Source organism: Electrophorus electricus, chromosome 18, assembly GCF_013358815.1.
Source record: "Electrophorus electricus isolate fEleEle1 chromosome 18, fEleEle1.pri, whole genome shotgun sequence".
Lineage (NCBI taxonomy): Eukaryota > Metazoa > Chordata > Actinopteri > Gymnotiformes > Gymnotidae > Electrophorus > Electrophorus electricus.
The window spans coordinates 2,885,871-2,910,629 of NC_049552.1; the positions used below are offsets into that span (position 1 = coordinate 2,885,871).

The window sequence follows — 24,759 nt, forward strand, 5'->3', positions numbered from 1 at the left end:
GCCAAGATGGACACAGATCACAGTGTGTTTGTGCGTGTGATATTCTTGGGGTTGAGTTCAATAAGTACGCAGGACTACAGATGGGCTCTGTACTGTAAGGGAGCTGTCATATTAGATTTGGGAAGCCTTGGGCCAAAAGGCTTTCTCAGCCTCCAACAGCAGTAAAAGGGCTATGAGAATCACTGATGGAGACCTGGGCTGAGTTTCAATCTCAGATTGTACTTGGGCCTGTGCTGCAACCCTCTCATTCACGCAACAATTCAGTTATTTGGTCTTTTGGTTTCTTTTATTTTGAAAAAACCCCAAAACAAAACAAAAAACAGAGATTTCCCTCAAATTCCCTTGTGGAACTGTATGGCTTTGCAATGGTAAACAAAAAAATGCATCGTGTGTAAGGCATGAAGCACATTGTTGATTAGATATGACAGTGCGCTGCTAAATTTGCAACTGATTTCTTTTTATTTATCGCTTTTTCTATTTCTGTAGACTGTCCAATCCCTCTCAGTGGTAGGCACTGTCCCTCCAGTATTGATGGTTTATTTAAAGTACGATGCTTCCTAAATTTGACATAGAAAACCTTGTAGATTGTTAGAAAGGTTAGAAAGTGACATAAATTGCTTGTCCCCTTCAGCCTGCTATTGAAAGTGAATCGAGACACCAGTTCACTGGAAAACATCCTAAAACCACACACAAGCTCTTGGCAGAGTATCAGTGTCACTTTTTAAAAGTTCAGGGGTGGCAAACTGATTGAACTTTTAATGCTATTGGATCGTTTGCTGAAGTTGTTGTAATCCACCTGCTTATAAGTGAACACTTAAGCAACCTTGGCTTGAACTCTCACACTGTTGGAATATCTTGCTGTTATTTCAGATTGAAAGGGCATGTTGTTATTGCCCCAAGACTGGAAAGCACAAGCTTTTGTAGACCTTTGAACTCATCTAGGGTCCACGCAATTTAAAATGGTCCTCTTACTCTTTATTGATCAGTATAAATCCATGTTCTTTCCAGTCTGATTAGTATAGCTATGAGTATTCCTTTTAGCTAGTGTGTACCTAGCTGTGGTTACAAGGTCTATTATAGCAGACCTCCCCATCCTTGGTATTTACATACAATGCAGTTGTATATGTATATATTATATATGTATATTGTATATGTATTATAGACCATTTGTTATATACATTGCTGTATGTCACTGAGACAACAGGTTGCACAAATTTGTAGAACAGTAGTGAGTATCTATACAAAGGCAAAGAGCGTAAGACACGCTACACTTTGCTTGGTTGAGTCTCCGTGTCACTGGGCGATGCTCCGTGATTAGAAAGAGCATGTAAGCAGACATTAAGCACATACAGTACGCAGTGGCTGTCTGCTTGTGTCATGTCTCTGGGGTTCCTCACCGTTTGCTTTTTGACTCGAAAATGTGCAATGTCCCTACGTTTGTTTTCAAAAACAATTCTGAATTCATTTCAATGCACTTAATGACTTACCTCAGATGGATCATAATCTGCTTCTTTCCTGCACTGCATGGAGAAAGCAACATTTGTTGGCTTGTAAATTTAGGTTTCTAAGTTTCAGTAATGACTTTCCAGATTTTTGTTCCGTTGCTAACAGACGCAGCTCGCAAAACAGGCTGCTCAGGACAGTGAGTTAAGTAACTGAATAAACTGGATGTGATGGAATCGATGTTGAACCGAGGTCACTGCCATCACCTTCTGCTGCGAGCAAGCACGGAATCGGCAGAAAGGCCTTCGGGCCTCGTCCAAATTGGCATGAAATGATCTCCCGCCCCACTGTGTGAGATAGCACGCTCCTCTCTTCGCCTTTCTTGCTTTCCTCGGGCCCCTTCATGGAATGTAGCGGAGTTGCTTTGCAGTTTCGGAAGCGTTGGCAAAGTGAGTTCGAGAAAGTTAAGTTTCCAAAGGCCGGGGTGCCCAGGTCCCTCTGCAGCAGTCAATGCCACGGACTGCAAACCCTAGCAGAGTTTCAGGAGACAGCCACAGGAGACACTGCTGATGGACTGGTGAATCCACCAGATGTTTGTTGGGTTTATGTGTCAGAGGATTCTTCAGTAAGTAGGTCTGAGTAGATTTTGCCTTTTAACTTGTAGATATTTATGGACAGGGTTTTTAAAAGCTATTGACTACAAAATATTGAGGTGAATCAGTGTACCATTTGTGTATGTGGTGTGAAATGCTTTTAAGACGCAGGGTTCTTTTAAGGCAACAAACTGGTGTTGCTCTTTAAGAGGGTGTTGTGTTCTGAACAATAAGTTAAAGTGAATTAGAGTTTAAAAAGAGATGATAAAATAGTGGCCCCAAAGAAATGCTGTTAACTTCTATGATATCTTCATTACAGGTAGTGACCCCATGAAATTGTACATGCGACTGTAAGATTAAATGTACAGTGTTTGGGTTCATTAACATCTATTATTTAACAGAAGTAGCATACATGTTGTCAGTGTAGTACATGAGAGACCTCTTTTACCTTTAAAATATATATATTTTAATTTATTGCATTACTCCAGTCTGTTTTCAGAGCTGAATACAACTTGAGAGTTAAGGCTCTTGCTCAGGGGCCCAACAGTGATAACCTGGCAGTGGTGGGACTTGAACCAGCAACCTTCCAATCACTAGTCATTAATGTATTTGCATTTTAATATATTTTAACATTTGCTAGATTATTTACAGCTCTCTGCTCATATATATTTGAACTATATACTTAGTCATGATATTAACTACAGGCTTGCATGGAAGAACTATGTGAGAAACTAAACACCAGCCCCTAATACTGCATGACAAGTGTTGCAAAATCAGATAGACACCACATGCCTGATATGATCATAGTTTATTTCTATACATTAAAAGACACATAGTTGATGCATTTGTATCTTTCTTTACCTGTAAGCACAGAGAAACCCTACACATATACATGGGAGTGTATGTGTACTTGGGCATATAATAAAGTGCAAATCAATCACAAGGTTCACTCATGCGTAACATTAGGGACGTCAGAACAAAGAATCCTTTGAATTCACCTGCCTATTTTGGTTTTATGTTGTTGGCTACAGGGGAAAACAAACATCATAAACTAAAGGGAAGGGAAAAACAGTATAATAGGCTTATCCAAATGAAATAAAAAATCATGAAATGCAACAAGAATATAAGAGATACAAGTGATTTTCAAGTTTTAAGAAAGTACCGTTCATTTTAATGGCTAAGTCTAGTCTTGCTGTCCTCGGTGACCTGGATTGAGTAAATGTTTTTTGCTAAACTATATCGGAATGTTGGAATACCAACCCTACGGTAGTGCACCTGCTATCTAGGTATGGTCAATTTATCGGATAAAAGCTTTGGATATGGACCCACATTTGAATTAAGCTACATACATTTTACTTGAAATGCTATGGATCTACCTTTGTCACACTGTAGTTCTTTATCACCGATGCCAAGTGGTGACAAAGGACCTATTAGATTTACAATCTGGATCTTCCAGGAATTTGAGAGCATCCTTTTCTAGAAGTCAGGTCTGAGACAGGAGCAATATTACTGCTAAATTTGAGAACAAGGGTCAGTCGTTTGTTTTTTCATCGTAAATTACAATAAGGACACAACTCTATTCAAGTTCCAATGACCAGAGGACTACAGTGACCTATCGGGGCCCTAGGCACCCCTTGACACCAATAAAGACTTTTGATAAAATATACATTCTCCAAAGTTTACAAAATCCATTATAATTGAATTCTTTAGCAGGATAACATTCAGCTCAATAAGTAGCTAGTAGGCTACACTAGGCTTTCAACAGACATGAACACAGATGCATCCACAAATGCAATGCAAGCTAACAAAAGGTTGTGTATAGAAATGCCAGACACCCCTTTGATGTCATTAAGGGTTGTGCGAGTGTCCTCTGGAGAAACGAAACACGACAAAGACTGGAACAGGGAGGGCCACAGCGGGCTCCAAATAGCTGTGAAGTTTTCCATATCTCTGCTCACAAGATATCAGCTATGTCGTGTTTGATTCTTGTGCAGGGCTGATGCAAAAACCTGCAATCACTGCAGTTTTCCTGGACATAGTTGTGCCACCGCTGGTGCAGAGCTGACCTCCACGAATGTGGTTAGAAGGTGGCGCCATCGATATTAGAAAGGTTATATGTTATAATGACATGATTCTTAACTCTAGAGGACTTTCTCCTACCAACAGAATACTCTTAAATGGAGCACAATGTGGGGAATAGGAAGGAACCATCTTTCAGAAAGGATTGATGAAACACAACACAAAGGGGTTAGAAATAGGTTTAGCAGCAACAGGTTGGTACAGCAAGTTCCTTGGTGTTTAATAGACAGAGATCAACCTTAATCCCTAAACAATAATGCAAAGTATCCTTGCTCTCAAAAACACTTAACTTACACATAGCATCCCTGCCTATTCAAGTATACAACAGCTATAGCGGTCTCTCTATTCCATTAGCTCAATGTCCTGTTGAAACCTTAAGCTGCACCTGGGTAAGGTAAAGTTCTAATTGTTTCAATGCCCTTTTATAGTGGTCCTAAGAGATGGAAAGTGCATATCAAGACAGAAATCTTATTCTCTCTTAGTACGTACACGTACACTGAGATTTGGATCTCACCTCTTAGCCTCTAAAGTATGTATGTAATTTAACTTCTAAGACAGACTTTTTGTTTAAAGTGAAACAATACTGGAGACTGGGGACTGCACTGCTTTTAATGGTCTGGGGCTGAGGGTCTGTTTTGCTCTAAAAGTCTCAGCTTGCCCTTACTGTTCAATTAGGGCACGATAATACGGGTTTTAGCATAAAACCTTTATAGGGATTATTGCATAGTTTGGTGAGTTTGTTTTAGATTTGCACATCATTTGGTTTAAGAAAAACAGTCATTCTGCCAGTGTGACAAAAGGAATAATGGAAGTCTCCAGCGAATTTCTGATCTTTATGATTTAAAACGAAGATGAAAAGGTGCCGAAAAAGCCGCACAAGAAAACAATGATGATGATGATGATCTACTGAAATGACCAAAATATGATGAAACGTAAAGCTAAAGTTGAAGTAAGGGTGTGTACACTTCAGACTGTGTACTGGTCTCACAAACCATTAGTCTACTTGATATTTAAAAATTGAAATGACATAAAAACAGACTTAGGAAGTCCTTAACAGTGGCTGCCATTATTGTAGTTGTTGTGCAGGCTCCCACCACGAAACGTGAATTTAAAATGGCGTGAGAGCCAGGTAATCTACATGAACCACCTAGTGCATTAGTGCACAGCGATCAAAAAGAGCTATGAAGCTACTAAACTCATCATAAAACCTGGCTGTTTTTGACATTTAATTTAACCTTGAAGAGACCAGCAAATACAATACACCGCAGAGGTTCTGTTAACTCTGGAGAAAATGTATGCACATAAATGCACACACATACATATAGTTAGGGCTAAATATGGTGATCTTTGTCCAATAAAAATACTTTTAATTTTAGTTATTTCTTCTTAGACCAACATGACTGTTTTTACTGAAAACAGTTAATTTGACTAAACAAATATGAATTTTAGCCTTTAGCCTTTAGGATTAAGACCAAATCAACCCTGCATCCTGCCACTAGGTCACTCATCTCTGTTCATCTGAGTAACTTTATAACCACCATGGCAGCAAATACTAGCAGTTTGTTTTGATTTTTTTAACTGGACATTTGCTGTTTCGGAGAACAGACCTGCACTGACTGTTTAGTCAGTGGTGGTATGGTCTCTTTGAGCCATGCAGTTGAATTGAATGAGTATGGCCATAGTGGTTCGTTGGCAGTTTTCCTGGATTTGGCCCTTGGCCCTGGACTCATCTTCGGGTGTGCGTAAGATTTCCATCACACTGCCTTCCAGTCTTAGTTTATCTTCACTTACTCATGAAGCACTTAAAAATAGATCTCCACTCTTTCACAATGGGTAAACACTCTGGAAGGAATAGGCCTTTCATAAACATTGTATATTGCATAGTGTCAAGAATGGCTCCAGAAAACACTTAGCACTGACTGTTCCAGTTTTTAACTGTTTACACTAACTGTAGGTGTACTATAGAATGGCTAAACTGCCTCGCTCACGCGTTACTTATGAAGTAAAGCCAGCAGTGGTTGGAAATACTGGATGTCAATTTCCCCTAACATAGGCCAAACGTTTTAAAGCTGATGAGATACGCTGAACAACAGTCTATTGTTGACCCTGCAAAAATACACAGAAAGTGGCAATGTTTGCAACACTTTTTTCTTGTGGCTTTTTTTGGTTGTTTTTTTTGTTGTTGTTGTTTGTTTGTTTTTTGTTTTTTTTAGTGGTCCCATACAACACTTGCAGAAAAGGTAACCCGACTCAAATGACCAACGTGTTCCCTATGGCCAGCACAGAGTCATTACATGGGTCTTGTACAGTTAACTCAGAGAAGATCAGCAAGCGGGAGGTCCAAGAAATCTTGGCTGCCTCCCCCCCCCCCCACAAAAAACAAAACCAAAACAAAAAAACGGGCACTCGGCAATGTCACCATACTTACAAAAAGAAGATAAAAGGAATGAACAAAACTAGTTTTAGCTGACTTATTAGAACATCCACAGAAACACAATAAAATAAACACTTAAATAACATAGTAGGAAAATAAATATGAATAAATCAAAAGGCTCTTTTTCTTAAATAGACATCTTATTTTGCTTTGCAGCACTGTGTAAACAGTGTGTTTGAACCCACCTCTGTGTGTCATATTTACCAGGGAGCAAGTTGTTCATCTGTCCAATAAGTTTTCCAAAATGTGATGTGAAAATTGCACTCAATTGTGATAAACTTCCTGAACTGGGTTTCTCTACTGTACTAGTATAGCAAGAGCTGCAGAGGAAGAGAATATTAAAGAGGAGTTAAGCAATGTTTCCATAAAATTCCTTTAAACTGCTTATTTCCAGGAATTAAATCAAAGGTTTTTTTCCCATAGAAAAATATGAGATGATTTTGAATTAGTACATGGTCCCTTAATTTGCATCTCTAATCAATTATGTAAATAATGTTTTTTAACTATGCGTGGCTCACTGACTCCTAATGTTACTGCACTCAGGGTCTATGAGATATGGCATCTGGAGTGAATTTCAGTTTTTTGGTCTTTTTAATGAATTCCTGCACAAAGATTTTTAAAGATATCTCTCGCCCAGTGGGTGAGCTCTCACAAAAGGCTAGTGGTAATTTAAGGTTAACAGCTAAAAATAGTCAAATATCTGTTAATAAATAAATAGTACACTCTCATATTTATAGCACATGCCAACTATTTCACATTAACAATAGCTCCAATATATATACACACGCTTGTCTTTGTTGTAATCTCATTATGATATATTGGTTATAAATGGTTATCTATATTTATTTATGGTATTATTTTCTTTTTTCCTTTAGATACTTTCATGAAAATAATATATTTTTTAATCTATCTAAGAACTTTACACAATGACCGGGATGATGGGATGTTTCTCATGGTTGAGTTTGAAAAAGAGACTTTACTTGTGCATGGATTATTCTCTAAAAATGAGAAAATTTGCATGGTCAACTAGCCAGAATTTTCCCTTGAATTTCAGCCATTTATGACTGAGAATAAAAATCTAATCTGAAGTGGAACTGGTAAACATAAACATATAGCAATCCATCTGATCTCATATGGATGCATGACTTTTCCCAGTTCTATGAAATTAACGTATTCCTGTGCATTTTGATGGCGAACGAACCACTACTACGTTTGGTTTGTGTTTTTTTTTTTGTTGTTTTGGGATAGGGTACATGTACGCGGCGGTCAAATGGGGTTAAGAGCTGTCGGCGATGTTACGTTTCTTGCTGAAGAGATTAGCCGAGTCCCTGTTGCGTAGATTGGGCTGGCTCTTCTGAGCATGGGGGCTGACGGACCACCGCCACCCACCGCGTACATCTGTCCCAGTTGGCACAGCTGCCGAAGGGCACGGCTTGTTCTGCAGCAGCTGGAAGAGCAAGGCAATCTCGGGGCCTAACCGGGCGAGCAGACTCTCCCTCACCCGGTCTACCGTCTCCTCGTCGCACTCCATCAAACTCTGCAGCAGCTTCCCGTAGAACCTGCCACGGCAAACAGAACGCATGTTTACACTTATAAAAGCCAATACTTTTAGTCAAAATGACTTACAATTAAAGGCATTGCTCAGGGGCCCAACGGTGGTACTTGAACCAGCAACCTTCCAATAGCAAGTCAAGTACCTTAACCCACTGAGCTACCACTGCCCGCACCTGCTGTGCTAGTGCCACAGTGAGTTAGCAAGTTTACCAACATCAGGCAGACAGATGCAAGGGCAGTAAACTAAATGGAACTGCCTGCCGACACTGAACAGAAGAGATTTGTGTCCTCGCGTCGCAGTGCTCCTCAGGATGCCTGACGTTGACACAGCTGGATCACTGATATCTATTCTAAACAGCATGAACCCATGATGAATTTAAAATAATTATGAACAGTGAGAGCGGTTTTGCTGATTTCATATATTTCTGAAGTTGCAAGAAAAACACGGCTTTCTAAACTTGCTGCCAACCTGTAAATATGTGTTGATTTTTTTCAGTTGGCCAGTTTCTATGAATCTGCAGACATAAACCTGAGAGAAATGGTGTTGGGATAACATCACAGCAGACTAGCTCTTTTGGTAACTTCTTCAAATAACATCACTGTTAAACTACAAAAATTAACTTCAGTAAGATCTGAAATGAGTGTTTTGTGGAACATAACCTATTTTATGGAGAGATAAATCATATGCACAATACTATACTAAATGAAGAATAGGTCCATTAAGGTTTAAGGACCTGTTTAAGGTTCAATACTGAAGGTGCTGAGGACCTGTACCTGTGTAAGGTTCAGTACTGAAGGTGCTGAGGACCTGTACCTGTGTAAGGTTCAGTACTTAAGGTGCTGAGGACCTGTACCTGTGTAAGGTTCAGTACTGAAGGTGCTGAGGACCTGTACCTGTGTAAGGTTCAGTACTGAAGGTGCTGAGGACCTGTACCTGTTTAAGGATCAGTACTAAAGAGCTGTACCTGTTGGGGAAGTGGCTGGGCAGCTGTGCCACCTCAGCGATGGCCTCTGGGTTCGACTTGGCCACTGTGCAGATGTTCAGCTTGCTGTAGCACTCTTCCTGTACTTCAGAGATCATCCTCTGGAATGTAGAGCAGCGGCGGACTGTAAGAAAGACCTTGGAGGTGATACCATTGGCAATGCACTTCAGACTCTCCTTCACAAAGGCCTTGCCCTGGAAACACACAGAAGAGGAAGTGTGGGGGATTGTTAAGACTCCTTAATGCACGTAAACTTCCAGTCAAACCATTACTGTTTATCCACTGGGTTTTTCACATAAGAATTTATGGACATTCATTATGGTTAGCTTGGCTAATACTGCATGATTCATGCTACCACTACCAGTTGTTCAAAGATTCTGGCATTGTTGGCTCCAAGATTTAAATCCCTATATCAGATGAACAAGCATAGTAAAATTGTGTACATACCTGAGTGTCGAATTTAGCAGCACTGTAGAGAAAGGACTTGCAGATGTCATGCATTCCATCTGTGTCACATGTAGAGTTCTCCAGACAAGCAAAGGCACCGCAGCCCACTTGGAGGGCACTATTCAAACAGCGTGCCACATCCGCTGAAACAAAGACACAGCCATTTATAAAGGTGCCCCCGGCACACCCAAGGATGTGATCACCGAAATGTTAGGCTGGCCATGCATCAGTCAGTGATGCCATTTATGTAAAAATGGAACTCTTTCCATGGGTCTTCCGTTTAGCTTTGCTGTGGAAGTCACCTAAGATGTTGCTATGTATGTGATTAGATTTCAGATGAGCAGATAAAGTTAAAACACATGGGAAGTGGTTCATGGAAGAAAGTTCATGAAGGGGTAATAGCTGAACATGCATAGAGATGAAAGCAAAAGGAGACCGTATTATTAAGTTGATCTGTAACTAAGAACCACATTCTCATAATAACCATGCTTTCTTATGAGATGTTTAAATACCATTCAGTGTGGGTCCAAAGAACTATGGGTCAACCTGAATTATTGCAGCTTTATTGTGATTTTGCATTATTTAATGTGAATTTCCATTAAGTGCTAATATCAAGCTGAATTCCTTCTTGTACAGACTTAATATGACAAATAACAGAATGCTTGACTGGCCGCTGGACACCCTAAAATACATAAGACATTGGCACAGTTTAGAAGTATTACTCTACATTTCCACCATTGGCAGTGCATTTTTATGACTATTCCAGTTGTTTTCTGTTTTTTTTTTTTGCCTTGTTCTTGGAACAGCATTTGTGACCCATTGAGCTAAAAATACCCACATTAGGCCTTGTGGGTCTGTGAGGCAGTTTGGGCATCATGTGCCCTGCGTTTGCCCCTGTTGGGAGTGAGCGGGTGGGATGAGGGCTAGGGAGGAAGAGGACATGTGCCGCAGAGTATTGGGTTCTGCTGACTGTCGCTTTTGGCATGAGACTCAATGTTTCCATTACCCTCACATATGACAAGACAATAACGATCAGCCCAGCGGGAGAGAGTGCCGAAACCACCTACTTCACTCCAGTGCCAAAGACTATAAACACTTCGCTATACAGACTTGCATCATGCGATGGGTCAGTGTCCTGCCCCCCGCCAAAACTGAAGAAAAGGGGAGTTTTATTTTTTTAGAGGGAGGTGTGTGTGTGAAAGAGGAACTGGTGTTGTTTTAGCCTTCCTATTGTTCAGCATCTGAAAGAAAATAGGCAGTGTGTTCCTGTGTCAATGGTGCTGGCAAAAGACAGGATTCCGAGATAACCAAAAAGTCCCGAAATGCCTATTGTCCATAGGCTTAAACTGGGGCAAGAGCTCGGATCGCAGTCCTTACTATAAAGGGCATTTGCTCACTGAGATCAATGCAATGCTCCAATGCTTTTTGTCTGGTTCTGCTTGTTGCGGTGCTGTTTGTCGTGGTGCTATTTGCCATGGTGATGTTCGCATTGGTGATGTTTGTCATGGTGCTATTTACCATGGTGATGTTTGCCATGGTGATGTTTGTCGTGGTGCTATTTGCCGTGGTGCTATTCGCCATGGTGATGTTTGCCATGGTGATGTTTGCCGTGGAAGACTCTTGAGAATTTGAGCCTTGACAAAACTGGAGAATGGCAGAATCTGTCAACACTACGAGATTGGAACTTTGGCTAGCTTTGCTAGCAGTGCCTTTTGTGACCATAATTAATTAACACCACATCCTCCCCAAATGCATTCTACATTTAAAAGACCATCATAGAACCAATTTTTTTCAATGATCATTATGGAATACTCAATGATTTAAGGCCTTAGGGTCAAACAGGTGTGCGTTTGTGTCTGTCCAACTCATTTAAAAATCACAGACCTTTAACCTAGAGCAACTCTGTGGTTTTATCTTAGTGAGTGCATATTTATCAATCATGAATTATAGATAGTAAATAAACCCTATTATGCCACACAGACAGAAACTAAAAATTGTCAAATAGCCATGGTCCTACTTTATCCAGAATTAATCCTTAAAGCAGATTAATAACTAATTACAGGGATAGCATTGTCATTTGACCAGATTTATCATGGAGGCTCCTGTAACTGCTAAACTACTCAAAAACGTCTGAATTTGACCGAATTGTCTGATTAATGATAAACATTTTAACATTTCTTCTGGACATTTATGGTGTTGTTTAGGCAGTGGAGAAAAGACAGCACAAGTATGCATTTTTTCTGTCTTGAGCCACACCAGGTATCATTGGTATGTTTTGAAAAACCAATCAAAAGTAATTTCCTGGCATCCTATAGAGACATAAAACTGGAACAAGCTATCTGGCTAATATCAACTTAGCACTAAGTGCATTATAGTTAAGCAGAATGGTTTATTTTGGTTAATTATGTTAGCCTTAGCATGAGCTAGGAGGAAGGAGGGGTCATAAAATCAACAGTAGGAGGACAATGATGGGCACTGAGGGACACTAAAGGGACACTGATGGACGCTGATAGGACGCTGATGGACACTGATGGATGCTGAGGGACACTGATAGGACGCTGAGGGACACTGAGGGACACTGATGGACGCTGAGGGACACTGATGGACGCTGATAGGACGCTGAGGGACACTGATGGACGCTGATAGGACGCTGAGGGACGCTGATGGATGCTGAGGGACACTGATGGATGCTGAGGGACACTGATGGACGCTGATAGGACGCTGATAGGACGCTGAGGGACGCTGATGGATGCTGAGGGACACTGATGGACACTGATGGATGCTGAGGGACACTGATGGACACTGATGGATGCTGAGGGACACTGATGGATGCTGATAGGACGCTGATGGACACTGATGGATGCTGAGGGACACTGATAGGACGCTGAGGGACACTGAGGGACACTGATGGACGCTGAGGGACACTGATGGACGCTGATAGGACGCTGAGGGACGCTGATGGATGCTGAGGGACACTGATGGACACTGATAGGACGCTGAGGGACACTGATGGATGCTGAGGGACACTGATGGATGCTGAGGGACACTGATGGACGCTGATAGGACGCTGAGGGACACTGATGGATGCTGAGGGACACTGATGGACACTGATGGATGCTGAGGGACACTGATGGACACTGATGGATGCTGAGGGACACTGATGGACACTGATGGATGCTGAGGGACACTGATGGATGCTGAGGGACACTGATGGACACTAATGGATGCTGAGGGACACTGATAGGACGCTGAGGGACACTGATGGACACTGATAGGACGCTGAGGGACACTGAGGGATGCTGAGGGACACTGATGGACACTGATGGATGCTGAGGGACACTGATGGATGCTGAGGGACACTGAGGGACACTGAGGGATGCTGATAGGATGCTGAAGGACACTGTCTAATACTGATGGACACCGATGGACACTGATGGACACGTTAGCCTTTGTCTAGCCGACCTGTAAACCAGGTCCCTGGGCCATTTCTATCCCTGAATACGATGATGGCTGAATAATGGACTTAATAATGGACTTAACTGTGACAGTGTACAAGAACCTGTGACTCCAGCATTACCAGTAACATGAATTTCATTGACGTGGGCTAAGTGACTCTACAGATGTCTGAACACTTGCGGTATGTGGAACGGACGGTGTGTAAAGTTGGCACTGAGGAACTGCCTTACCGAGTGCTTTGTTTGAATCATTGAATCACCAGACATCATCGTGGCTGCCATGAGTAACCTTACAGGGGAAAATTGTGTAATGGCCAAGTTGGGCCACACAGAAGAAGCGCTCCATGCAGACACTTTGAATGACCCAGAAGAGCTTTGAAATATGAGTTTGATACCTTCATAAAGCTCATATTGTATGATAATGTGAGATAAGCTGAGTGGTTGGGCGGATTGTGACTAATGAAACATGAATAAAACTGGGCGCTCTCTCACATAATGTGTGTGGGTGCCCCGATGTGTTTTGACAGGTCAAGGCTAATTTGAGCTCTTAGAAGAAAAATCAATAGACAATGAACCTTCTTGTCTTTGCTCTATCTCTCTCTCTCTCTCTCTCTCTCTCTCTCTCTCTCTCTCTCCCCCTTTCCCTTTCTCTCTCTCTACTTGGCAAAGACATTACAAACTCAATAGTGCATGTTATTCATTCATTGTATACAGTGCTTGACTCGACAGGTGATGTTACAGTTTTCCCACACAAACTAATAAGATGAACTGTTGGAATGAATAATTGATATTCTGCACATTCATAGTTACCTGTTCAGATTTCATCAAGCACAGTTCATGACTCTAAATTGAACCCACTGGCCTGCAGTGTCAGAAGTTTACACTAGTCTGTAGTGATGACATCATTCTGTATTGCTTTACACTGAATATTGATATGGTATCAAAACCTATAATGACAAAACCATATATTACCAGATGAAAGTGATATGCATTTTTAAGAAAATGCACTTTTTTTGCATTCTGGTCCTCACAGACTCTTTGAAGATATGTACATTTCTCAGAATGGACGTCATTCTGTATTTAAAAACCCCACAGTGTGACTGAGCTGCTGTGCGTTTGTTGTTGCAGTTGTTGTATGTTTGTTTGTTTCGCCTGCGTATGTTTACGTTACAGTACGTTTTCTCTATTTTAATTCTGACTTCTTACTGTAGCTCCACTGTCTCTTTGTCTCTAAAGCACTGAGTCAGGAGATGTCTCCCTGGCAACAAAGTACAACAGGAAGTTATGCAAATACCAAGTGGAGCTTTACAAAGGTTTTCACGTCCCCTGACCAGAGACAGAGCAGAACTGAATGTCCCATACCACACACAGATCCACTTTATTCAACACTTGGACAGGCTGTCCTCAGTGCATATTAATTACTTTCTCTACTTAATATGCTTTTGGAGATTAAAGTAGGCAGAAAACTTTTTAGGGAGTTCACGTGATAAGTAATCCTCAGTTTATGCATGTGAGCTGGTGTGTGAAGTCGGTGGCTCTAGCACCTTAAAAAGATTAGCCCTTGCGGTTAGGGCTATTTTTTAAGCAAGCGTTTGGGTTATCGATTGCAGTTGTTCCTGTGACCTACAGTTTCAATTCTGGCTGCGAGGTAATTTAACCCCGCGCGCACTCATTAAAGAGCGCGAGGCGAAACAGGTTTAATAAGCGTCCTGGCCTCGTTTTCCTATCGCAGGACCCACACGGAGACACCGTGGCACTTGGTCCGACATTACACCATAATCACGCAGAAAGCCTCGAAAGGAATGAATGAAGAGGAATGAATTGCGGAGAAACCCCCATATCCCTCAACACCGAGCTACGACAGCGCACATCCTCCGCTGCCAGAAGACCGTGCCGCTGTTCCGTCCATCGTACAAGCATAATAACGTCGTATCGCACTAATAGGACCCTTTATGCACAAGGTCCTATAAGGATACCCCGTGTGCAACGAACTTGGTCGGCATCCGTTTTACATGGAGTGTAATTAGCTAAGAGAGGTTTGTGCTTGGTATCACTTCTGGAGTCATCCAATGAATAGTTTACGAAACTGTTTGAAACGGCGAAGGCTAAAGGAAATAATGTGTGCAGAAAGTGGGCTAAATGATGCTAACAGATGCCTAACAGATCTTTATTTGCCTAATTATTTGTATGAACTGACATAATCCATATATATATATATATATATATATATATATATATATATATATATATATATATATATAGAGGTTAATTGTCGTAAACGTGACACGGTCAGCCTGCGTAGTGGCAGGAGAAACACTCAGATGTGTCACGCGCCGACTCATTGATGGTTTCAATGCTCTCATTGACAAATCTGCGCTGTCCAATGGGAAGTCCTTCAGAAGTACCTAAAAGCGTCGATAAGGCAGCGACAAGAAAAAAAAGAAACCCCAGAAACTCGTGCATTCACGCCTTGATTGCAACCGTCAGAAAGATTAATTCACCGACTCAGAATCCGTGCATGGCTCGAGGCGAGTTGCTGAGCGTCACCGCGGAGCTGCAAGCCGAGTGCAGTACCATACCCTCAAAGGCACGCAATGTTAGATGCTCTGTGCCGGTTGGATGCAGCGACACTGCTAGAACCTATAGCGCAGGCTATATCTGAACCTCCGTCGCTGCAAGGAAGCACCAATAAAGTAAAAAACGATGCGATGAATAAAAAACGAGAATTTACGGGAGACGACAGCGCACGTTTGAGCTCTTGTCGTGTAGGCTGCAACAGCGAAGCCCAAACGCATAACCAATGCAACACGCAGAGAACGAGACCAGAGATCTTTTTTTTTCCACGGAGAATGCTACTTACAAGGGCTGTTGACGGAGAAGCGTGCTCTTCTCGGCGAATAGGATTCATTCAGATCCAGCTCGTATGCTGATGCGATCAGCACGACCTGCAGCAAAAGTCCGGTTCTTAACGGCATCTCTCGGGCTACTCAGTAATGCACGGTCTTCTAATGATAATAAAGGGCTGATTCTCTTTGCCTCTCTCTCGGTGTATTACGGTGATCGCGTTGCAGAGTTGTGCCGATCTTCTCCAGTAGACGATGACCCCGAAACGCAGACAGATTTCGTACCGTTCAGCCAGTCTCGCCACGGCGCTACGTCGCTCCTCCACTCGGGCGATCTCCCCACCAATTTCTTCTCGCGTGCATGACAGGAGCGCAGGTCGTCGTTTATATATGCATGGACATCACGAGCCCGCGAGTTAACCCAATCACAACACAGAATCCTGCTCTCGCAGACCTACATCAAAATGTGCATCTGAAACTTTTTCATCATAGTTACGCACATCGCGCAGTCTCCTGTCATTCATCAGTGCAAACCTAAAAAAAGGAAAGACGAATTGTCGCCACTATCTGTATATAATATCGTACAAAGTTTTGTTCACAAATGCTGGCAGCCTTAAACCGTTATATTATACTAATGTTATATTTGTTGGTTACAGCCGTTTCCAAAGCAGAAGCGTTTGAAGCCCTTTTGTTTTTACCGATAAAGTACGTAACAGAATAGCCTCTTTAAGCTTCAGAGTAAAGACGTGACGAAATATCGGATGAACATCCACGCGAACTGTGCAGAGGTACAAAGTCACGTCGTCAAAATGGTAATCCTTTTTTAGTTTACATGTTTAAACTCTTAAAAACACCTTTACGAAGGTACTCCTTTATTCGACAAACACAGCTTTATATTAAATGAGTAACGTGACCAGATACATTGTCATCAGAGCATTTTATGGCAGATCCGTCCATTAGTGATCATAGCAAGTGGGGTACTTTATTTTTAAAAATACGTTTGTTTATAGTAGTCCACGGATTGCGTTTCGGTGGCGTACCCAGTGTGAATACAAACCTTATGTATTAGTCAAATTCATTCGTCTACCATCTGTGTCGTTATTGAATAGCTTGAAAAAAATACCATTTAAAGTTATTCAAATGACTTGAATTTTATCGCTCTGGCATTTTGCTGAACCATTTACATTAGAGGCACCATTGTTGGCGTGACATGGCGCAGTCATCTCAAACAAAGGGGTAAACTACGCGCTTATTGAGATATAGATCCCGTATCAATGTCGGCTCCCCACAGTCACTCTTTAATTATGCCATAGCAGCGCCTGGGATAGGCAGAGCGCGCCGGGCTGCAGGCGCACGCGTGTTGGTGATGCGACACTGTGGCCGGCGTGGGACTAATGGTGCAGGCAGCGCCGCTGTGATCAAATCATGGCGCATGTGCGCCGCTGCCATTTGACTAAAGCCCCACTGTCATGCATCTGTCCTTTCTTGTATTACCGAAAAGAGAAGCTTTATTATTCCCAGAGTACCTGTAAACCAGCCCGATCCGGCAGGAGTTATTGCATCAGCATATGTTTCAGAATGTACAGTGTGTGTTTGCCGCACGGACGTTAGAAGTAAAAAGGGCATCTTTCTCTATAGCATAGTGAGATTACATTACTTAATCTTTGCTCCTGACATCTGGTTTAATTTAGAATGTATCCCTTGATCAAAACAACTCCCTGGACTTGTCCTTCTTACCATTTCTAATTATAGATCACCATAAACTATGAACAGGCCTCAGCAACACATCATTAACCTCCCAGTCCAGGCCTTTGCTGCAGGCCTTTGACCCATCTTTATCAACTCCATAACACTTTTCATAATCACACTGAAATCCAGTTTTGTCGTGACTGCAGCTTTGGAATGTGCAGGAGTTAAAGATACCCCGAGATGTCATTTCCAAACCTCTTATACAACATGTCAGAAACTTTGCTGTAAGTACAAGCGTGAACACCGGCTGATATAAAATAATATTTTAATGCAGATTGTAAGAATTAAATCGCAGAGTTTGAGTACCCCTGCCAACTCAAACATGTCTTGTGTGAGGTCTTTGCAAACTTAAATGACCACTTAGGGATCTCGTCTGTAGAGCTTTCCAGTAGATTACTCCAAATTTAGCAATGTACTTTTATTCTGAGTATCTTTCAGACATGCTGGTTTTGACGACAGCGCAGTGAAGCTCGTTTATAAGATATAAGGGTATAAGATGAAACTGTTACAATGAACAGAAGACATGAAGCCAGAAAGTTTGGAATAAGCACTTTTCTTATTTGAAGAGTAGGGAGGCTGTTGGTGGGCAGAAGGAACTGGGCATCTCTAGTAGTGGGTACTCTAAAGTGCCAATTACCACAACGGCATGGTGTACAGTGGCAGACACTACAGCACAGAGGAAGGATGTGGCCAGTGGCGAGAGGCACAGATGACTGAGGCTCTGGACCAGAGAACTGGGATAGAGGCTGTGGGAAATTAAGCAAATGTTAATTAGTCACAACTCAGAGTGCCAGGTATGGAGAAATATGTTTACATTTGAAACAGAAAGACAGAAGGAAATATCTTGGACAAGACCATAATGGACAGGTTAATCTACCGCTTCCAATGACTGCGTTGTGGGACCATTAAAAAGATCAAGCAACAAGTTACACTCATCAAATTATGATGGTTAATCGCCTGCTTCACTTTAATGGCCATAATTTGCAGAGAGTTTACTTATTCTGGCACGAAAACATGTACACAGAAGGCCCACCAGGTCTACAGGGTGGCCCAATCCATCAGCCCAGCGCATGGGCCCACACTTATGTGCGGTCTCGGTCAATAGCACTTTTGTTTCAGTACCTGTGAGGGTTTAGTCAGGGCAAACGGTTTGCAGTGCTTTTGTGAATCAACTCAATTGGGCCTTCCCAACTCAGCCTCGCATTACCTCGGCACCTATACTGCCATCGTTTACATGCAGGGCAACCAGAACGGAAGAGAACGGAAATCATTTGCGTTGTGCAGGTTGGAGATGTGATGACTTGTCATTGGAGTCTCCAATTTGGTTTAGGAAGCCAAGATTGGAGGTGCTTTGCATGGAACTCTATGCTTTGTGACCTCCAATACGGTGGACATTTGTATCTATCTAAGCTCTGTTAATTTACAGCTTTCAGATGGTGGCATAGAAAGAGATCCTGTAAATAGACATTCTCTCCGAGATGAATGACAGCGGACCAGATGCAGTAAATATTTTGTGCTGTGCTCCTGAAATAACTGACTCCTTTGGCCAATATGGCATCGCGAATTGTATTGGTTTATGCTTTTCCAAATTCTTTTTGCAATTTTGGCTGAGCTGGGCTAGTCAGCTAGGACAGCTCCAGAATATAAAAAGATCTCTACCAACAGCGAATGAATCTTTTAACCTCTGCTACTGTTGCGTTTACTATAAATGTTTATTCTTGGGATCCAGCTCACGTTAAAGGCACTATATAATGGCATACGATGTACTAGACTGCGTTTATATTCTAGCACATTAAACCTGATGAGTTCCTTTTATTGGGAAACATTGCAGTGCGGTACATCCTAGACCTGACAGGGCCAGGGCAGTGTAGCCAGTAAAGATGTCATAATCAAGTCCTGCTTAAGAGGCAGACTGTCAGGTTTTGGGCCACTGGTGAACTCCTTCAGCTGAACTCCTTCAGCTGACACCTTCATCCAAAGTGGTCTTTCTTTTTTGCATTACTTAGGGCCATAGTGGTAGTATCTTATATTATCAGGTATCCAACCGACAACCTCTTAAGACCTTCAAAATCTCTTTCTTACCTTTGATAGTGTTCATATGTGGCCAACTGGACTTACATGACCACTCTCGGGGTTTACGCTGTAAGGTGGTCACCATCTCAGGCTACTGAGACACCTTCAATTTCGGAAAATCGGAAGCAAAGCCTTAGATAAAAAGGTGCAGATAAGTCACTGTAAAACCCAAGCCATGTGTGACCTCGTTCTAGGTCCACTTGCACCAAGTCAGCGAGCTGTTCCGAGCATTGCGTGCCCTCTGACAAAGCAGCTTAGCGATCGGCCTCGTGCAACTCAGAGGAAGCAAGTGTCCAGAGTGCTTGGCAGCTATTGCACGGACCTAAAGACCGATTACAGACTGACAAATGGTGGGAAACATTTTCAGAGGAAAACAGAAGCGTAGCTGTAAATGAGACAGCAGCATTAAAAGAGAAATGTGGGTCATCTGAATGCTTCAATAGGAAAGTGACCATGGTGCTAATGGCGGAAAAAATCCAGAGATCTTTGGGTATCTTTACGGAAGGTCTGCTCGGCAGTGCTTTCATGCTCCAACAAGTTTTAATGTGTACTGTGTGTGTGCAACGGCTTTCATTGGGATGTCTTCTGGTTTTCAGTGTACGTGTGGTGCATACGATCGGAATCTGTCGCGGGTTTGCTCTTTGTTTGCCGCCTCTGATGTTTATTCTCCCCTTGGTGTCACCTCGTGTGGAAAAGCAGGATGTGAGCCAGCGCTCCGACTTCTCTCAGCTGCAAAAAAGAAGAAAATGATCCTGCAAAATCCAATTTTCTGCAAGAGCGACTGCAAGACTGTCGATTATGGCAGCTGCGCGTTTGGACCACTGTCAGAATTAAGCGCCGAAACTATTGCATCACTAAAACGATAACACACGTCTTTACCTTCCTATAAACCAGGCCTGGTGTTCATGCCTTGTGATACGCTTCTCTACACTCAGACATTGGAGCAGCCATAACACAGAAAGGAATCGCTAGTGTGAATTAGGAGTGTTCAGGATTCCATCATCATAACATTTTGGTGCTACAGTTGGCCAAAACTAGTTATTCATATTTGGGGCAAGAATGAACAATGATGCATGTTTTGTGTGTGTGTGTGTGTGTGTGTGTGTGTGTGTGTGTGTGTGTTAACACCACTTTGTGTAACAATCTAAACTCATTCATGTGTAAAATAAAGTTGAAGAGTCATTACCTTATTAGCCTGTATCATTAACTATGGCTGCATGGCCCACTCCTTTTCAGATGAACATATCTGCAATGGGCTGGATAAAGCTTTTGTTGCCTTGACAAAGTTTATCAACTAGAATAAATGTTTCTGTTGGTACTGACTAGCATTTAATGGATTACAATGATGTTTTTATCCAAGACTGAGTTCTACAAACTGCACAGTATATTTTAGTAAGAACTTATTGTATAGACGTTTCTTTAATCTTTGGTTTTGTTTACGAATAAAGCCTCATTTAGAAGAAACAATGGAAAGCTGCTATTAGGCTCCATATAGATTATATTTCAAACCTGAAAGTTTTATATTTTTATATAAATATATTTATATATAATTATATTATATAGAATTTATATATGTTCCAAACCTGAAAGATGAACTACTAGTAAATGTAAATGTAATGGAATATCTTCCAATGACTAGTTTCAAGTTTCAAGTTTGGTTTATTTGTCACATACATAGTCATACACAGTACAACACGCAGTGAAATAGTTACCCTGTGACATGTTACTGTTAAGTGGAGGAAACGTCTGGATTATGGGGGGAGCGTGGACCCTTTTCTCAAGTCTGTAATTAGGGCCAATCTCCTGCATACCCCATAATCAACAGGTGTGTGTGTGTGTGTGTGTGTGTGTGTGCGTGTGTGCGTGTGTGTGCGCGATTGCATGGGTGTGGGTGAGTGTGAGGGAGGGAGATAGTTGGAGTGTGTGGGGGTTTGTATTTAGGTGAAGAGTCACTGTGTGTGTGTGTGTGTGTGTGTGTGTGTGTGTGTGTGTGTGTGTGTGTGTGTGTGTGTGTGTGTGTGTGTGTGCGCAGCAGCTGGGTTCAAAGGCAGGGCATGATGGCCACAGAAAGTGAATGTGTGAGTGGCAGCTTTGCATGACTTTGCATGAGGGCATTTGAACTGATTCTCAGATTGTTTTGCACTTCCGCATCCTGTTCGTTGTCTGTGGGCCGTGTTGAGGGGTCACTCTGTGACAGCAATACCACGCTCCAGAATGCTGGACTAGGAGTTCCAGCGTGACAGCACGCTGTGGCTCATTCAAATTGGTGACATTTTTTCAACTGCCCAGTTACAGTTAATCTGGAGTGTACATTCTCTCTCTCTCTCTCTCTCTCTCTCTCTCTCTCTCTCTCTCTCTCTCTCTCTCTCTCTCTCTCTTTCTCACTCTCTTTCTCTCTCTCCTAAAAAGAAATGCTTTTGGAGCTGTAATCTTACATGGTGGGCATGGCTGGCATTCAGATGCCCATCTATACCTGCACAGATCGTGACAGACATTAAAAAATGTAGGAATGTAGAATAAATAGTGTTGGATTTGCTTCATTTTCATCATACGTACTCAGATTGGTATGTCAGTGAACTGGAGGACAGAATATGTTGTAATTACACCAGTGTCCACTAGAGGGTCTGTGAGGAGTGTATATTGATAAGCTACAGGTAAGAGAATGGAAGTTAGCGAGCGAGTCTGCCATTGGTTCAGAGTGTTCGAGTGTGTCCGTGTACGAGAAACACTGGTTGCAATGAAGTAACCTCATTTGAGTTATTTTGTTATGAAATATTTGTGTGCTTATCGTATGCCTACAAGGGCAGGAAACAAATATTTGGAGTTATTTTAATCCCTTTCTTATTACGTGTCATGTAGACATCTGGATCTAAATTTATCTTCAGCACTTCTTTTTCTGACAGACGTTTTCAGGAATGTTGGGCACGCGTAAGTCCCAGTCAGCCAAGGGTGCCAGCTATGTTAAATCTGTTGGGTTGACTTTAAGGGTTAGCAAAGAACGTTAGGTCAGGAATGTGCAAATGAAGGTCTTTAGTCTATAACTTTCCATAAAAGAGGACCAGATTGAGCCATGGTTCCTACCCCTGGGTGGAAGGGGGGGGGGGGGGGGGGGGGGGGTATTGACGGGGCGGGAGGCGGGGCCAAGGCAAGATAGCTCATGTCACAGAGACATGGGTGTTTAGGTATGAATGAAAATTATAATACATTAATTAACACTATGAAAATCACAGTGATGCCGCGAACCTTTTATACACTCAATATTCGAGCTATTAAAGCACCAATTAGTGTAAATGTGCAGTTATAACACTAGTAATAACATATTACTTACCAGGCAATAATGTTTTCAGGTGCTTTTCATTGTTCTCCCACTCAAATATAATAATAACGTACATGTTCAGAAGGGAACATTAAAAATAGTTGGGTGCCATCACCTCCATCAGACCATGTTCTGACCACAACACCTCCTGCCAAAATCCTGGCAGGCATTGAAAATGAAGAAGAAGATGAAGAGATGATCAGCGTGGACATGTGAAGGCCGATTGCAACCCTTCAGCTATGTCAGAGAGCAGAGAGTTCGCTCTCACTCAGAATTCGGGGAGATTTAAAAATGATACCAAGTCCACACGTGGGACCAAATGCTGCTGAGGCAGGACATTTATAGAGGACCATGCTGCTGTAGGGTGACTGTGAATCATGCAGGCAGTTTGCTTTGGCAGTCACCCACCACCTCATTTGATGCAGTCAGCGTCCCGCTTACTTCAAGAATACTGTATGGAGTAAGTTGGCAACTCCAAATCTCAGATGAGCTTAAATAGATGTTCTGAGACTTCACTGCACTTTTTTCTGACATTATGAGGGTGCCTCATCCAGCATCAAAAGTTACCAACAGGGTCGATAGCTAGAGGGGTTTCCTACCGCTACACTGTAGAGAAAACACAGCCTTTGTTTGACGCTAATCATATTTAATCCAGACGACCACAGCTTTATGGAGCAGATGTTCTTTTATGTATATTTAAGTCCAGAGTTGGGGGGGGGGGGGGGGGGGGGGGGGGGGTTAGCTGCATTTCATCCCCAGTGCAAAGTGTCAAGATCTGAGTCTGACATGACGCATGCCGTGAGTTTAATTCATATGGTGCTAGAACCTTCTTTACGGAGCAGCTCCCTGCAGCATGTCAGCGCCACTGGCCCATGTGATGTGACTCTGAGCAGGGGTCAGAGGTTAAACGCATTAACGCAGTGAGGAAGGGACGGGAGCTCTGAGCAAAGTCAGAAGTCTACGCAACAAGGAGAATGTGAACACCCGTAATTCTAGGGGAATTTGAGAAGTCATGTAATGTAGGCTTCAAAACTTTCCTGTAAAGTAAAGCGTCATCTAAACCGTTACATCTTGTTTTCATTTGGTTTATGATATGACTAGTTTTTCACACTGTGTATATCTCATGTGTTAGTGTGTGTGTGTGTGTGAGAGAGAGAGAGTGAGAGAGAGAGAGAGCAAGAGTGCGTGTATATGTGTGTGTGTGTGTGTGTGTGTGTGTGTGTGTTTGAATGCATGCCCTAAAAGACATCACATGTGAAGTCAACCAGATGTACAGTAAGCTTGCAGTAAACTTATACTTAATGGATCAGTTAGAAATGGCTCTACAAAGTCTGGGAAGACCGGAACAATGGACAGGGAGCACACAGATGTTCCCCTGAAGATTCTTCCAGAAAAGGCTGGGATACAAAAGCATTAGTCAAAGAAATGCATGAAATCCTCCAGTGGTGTATAAATAGTATAAATGTTGGACTGGGGCAGTTTGTTTTGGCATGTTGAGTTAAAAATGAGACAGATCTGATATGAACACAACTGGAGCTACTGTAACCCTAACTCATAAAAACGAACTTGGAGCCGCTTCTGGTGCATGCTGAGTTATCAGGACATCCTGGAGATGGCTGTCATCTCAATACTTCACAATATCCTAATACTGGTTTGTTTGAGGGCAGAACCCTGAAGTTGAGAAAACTGTTACAAAATCTCAGAAGCTGCACTGCGATTTGGTCAAAACGTGCACCTTCCCAAACCAAGGGCAGGCAGAATCATTGCACTGTCACACACATTGAGCTTTT

The 24,759-nt window shown here is 42.2% G+C and overlaps 1 protein-coding gene across 1 annotated transcript; it reads right to left on the bottom strand.

Moving 5' to 3' along the window:
* Positions 1–2,827: 2,827 nt before the first annotated feature.
* Positions 2,828–16,165, bottom strand: stc1 (stanniocalcin 1). Its single transcript, XM_027011260.2, has 4 exons — positions 15,849–16,165; positions 9,534–9,676; positions 9,069–9,280; positions 2,828–8,108 (listed from the first exon to the last, which is right to left on the bottom strand). The coding sequence occupies exons 1-4, from the start codon at positions 15,961–15,963 to the stop codon at positions 7,826–7,828; spliced, it is 753 nt and encodes a 250-aa protein (XP_026867061.1). The 5' UTR covers positions 15,964–16,165; the 3' UTR covers positions 2,828–7,825.
* Positions 16,166–24,759: the final 8,594 nt, after the last annotated feature.

What these genes read in the sequence shown, in the direction of transcription:
- stc1 (XM_027011260.2), bottom strand. Translation starts at nt 15,963, where the DNA reads ATGCCGTTAAGAACCGGACTTTTGCTGCAGGTCGTGCTGATCGCATCA. An exon ending in CTGCTAAATTCGACACTCAG is followed by an intron (nt 9,281 to 9,533) that starts GTATGTACACAA and finishes GTGTGTTTCCAG; the next exon opens with GGCAAGGCCTTTGTGAAGGA. An exon ending in CCCAGCCACTTCCCCAACAG is followed by an intron (nt 8,109 to 9,068) that starts GTACAGCTCTTT and finishes TTGCCGTGGCAG; the next exon opens with GTTCTACGGGAAGCTGCTGC.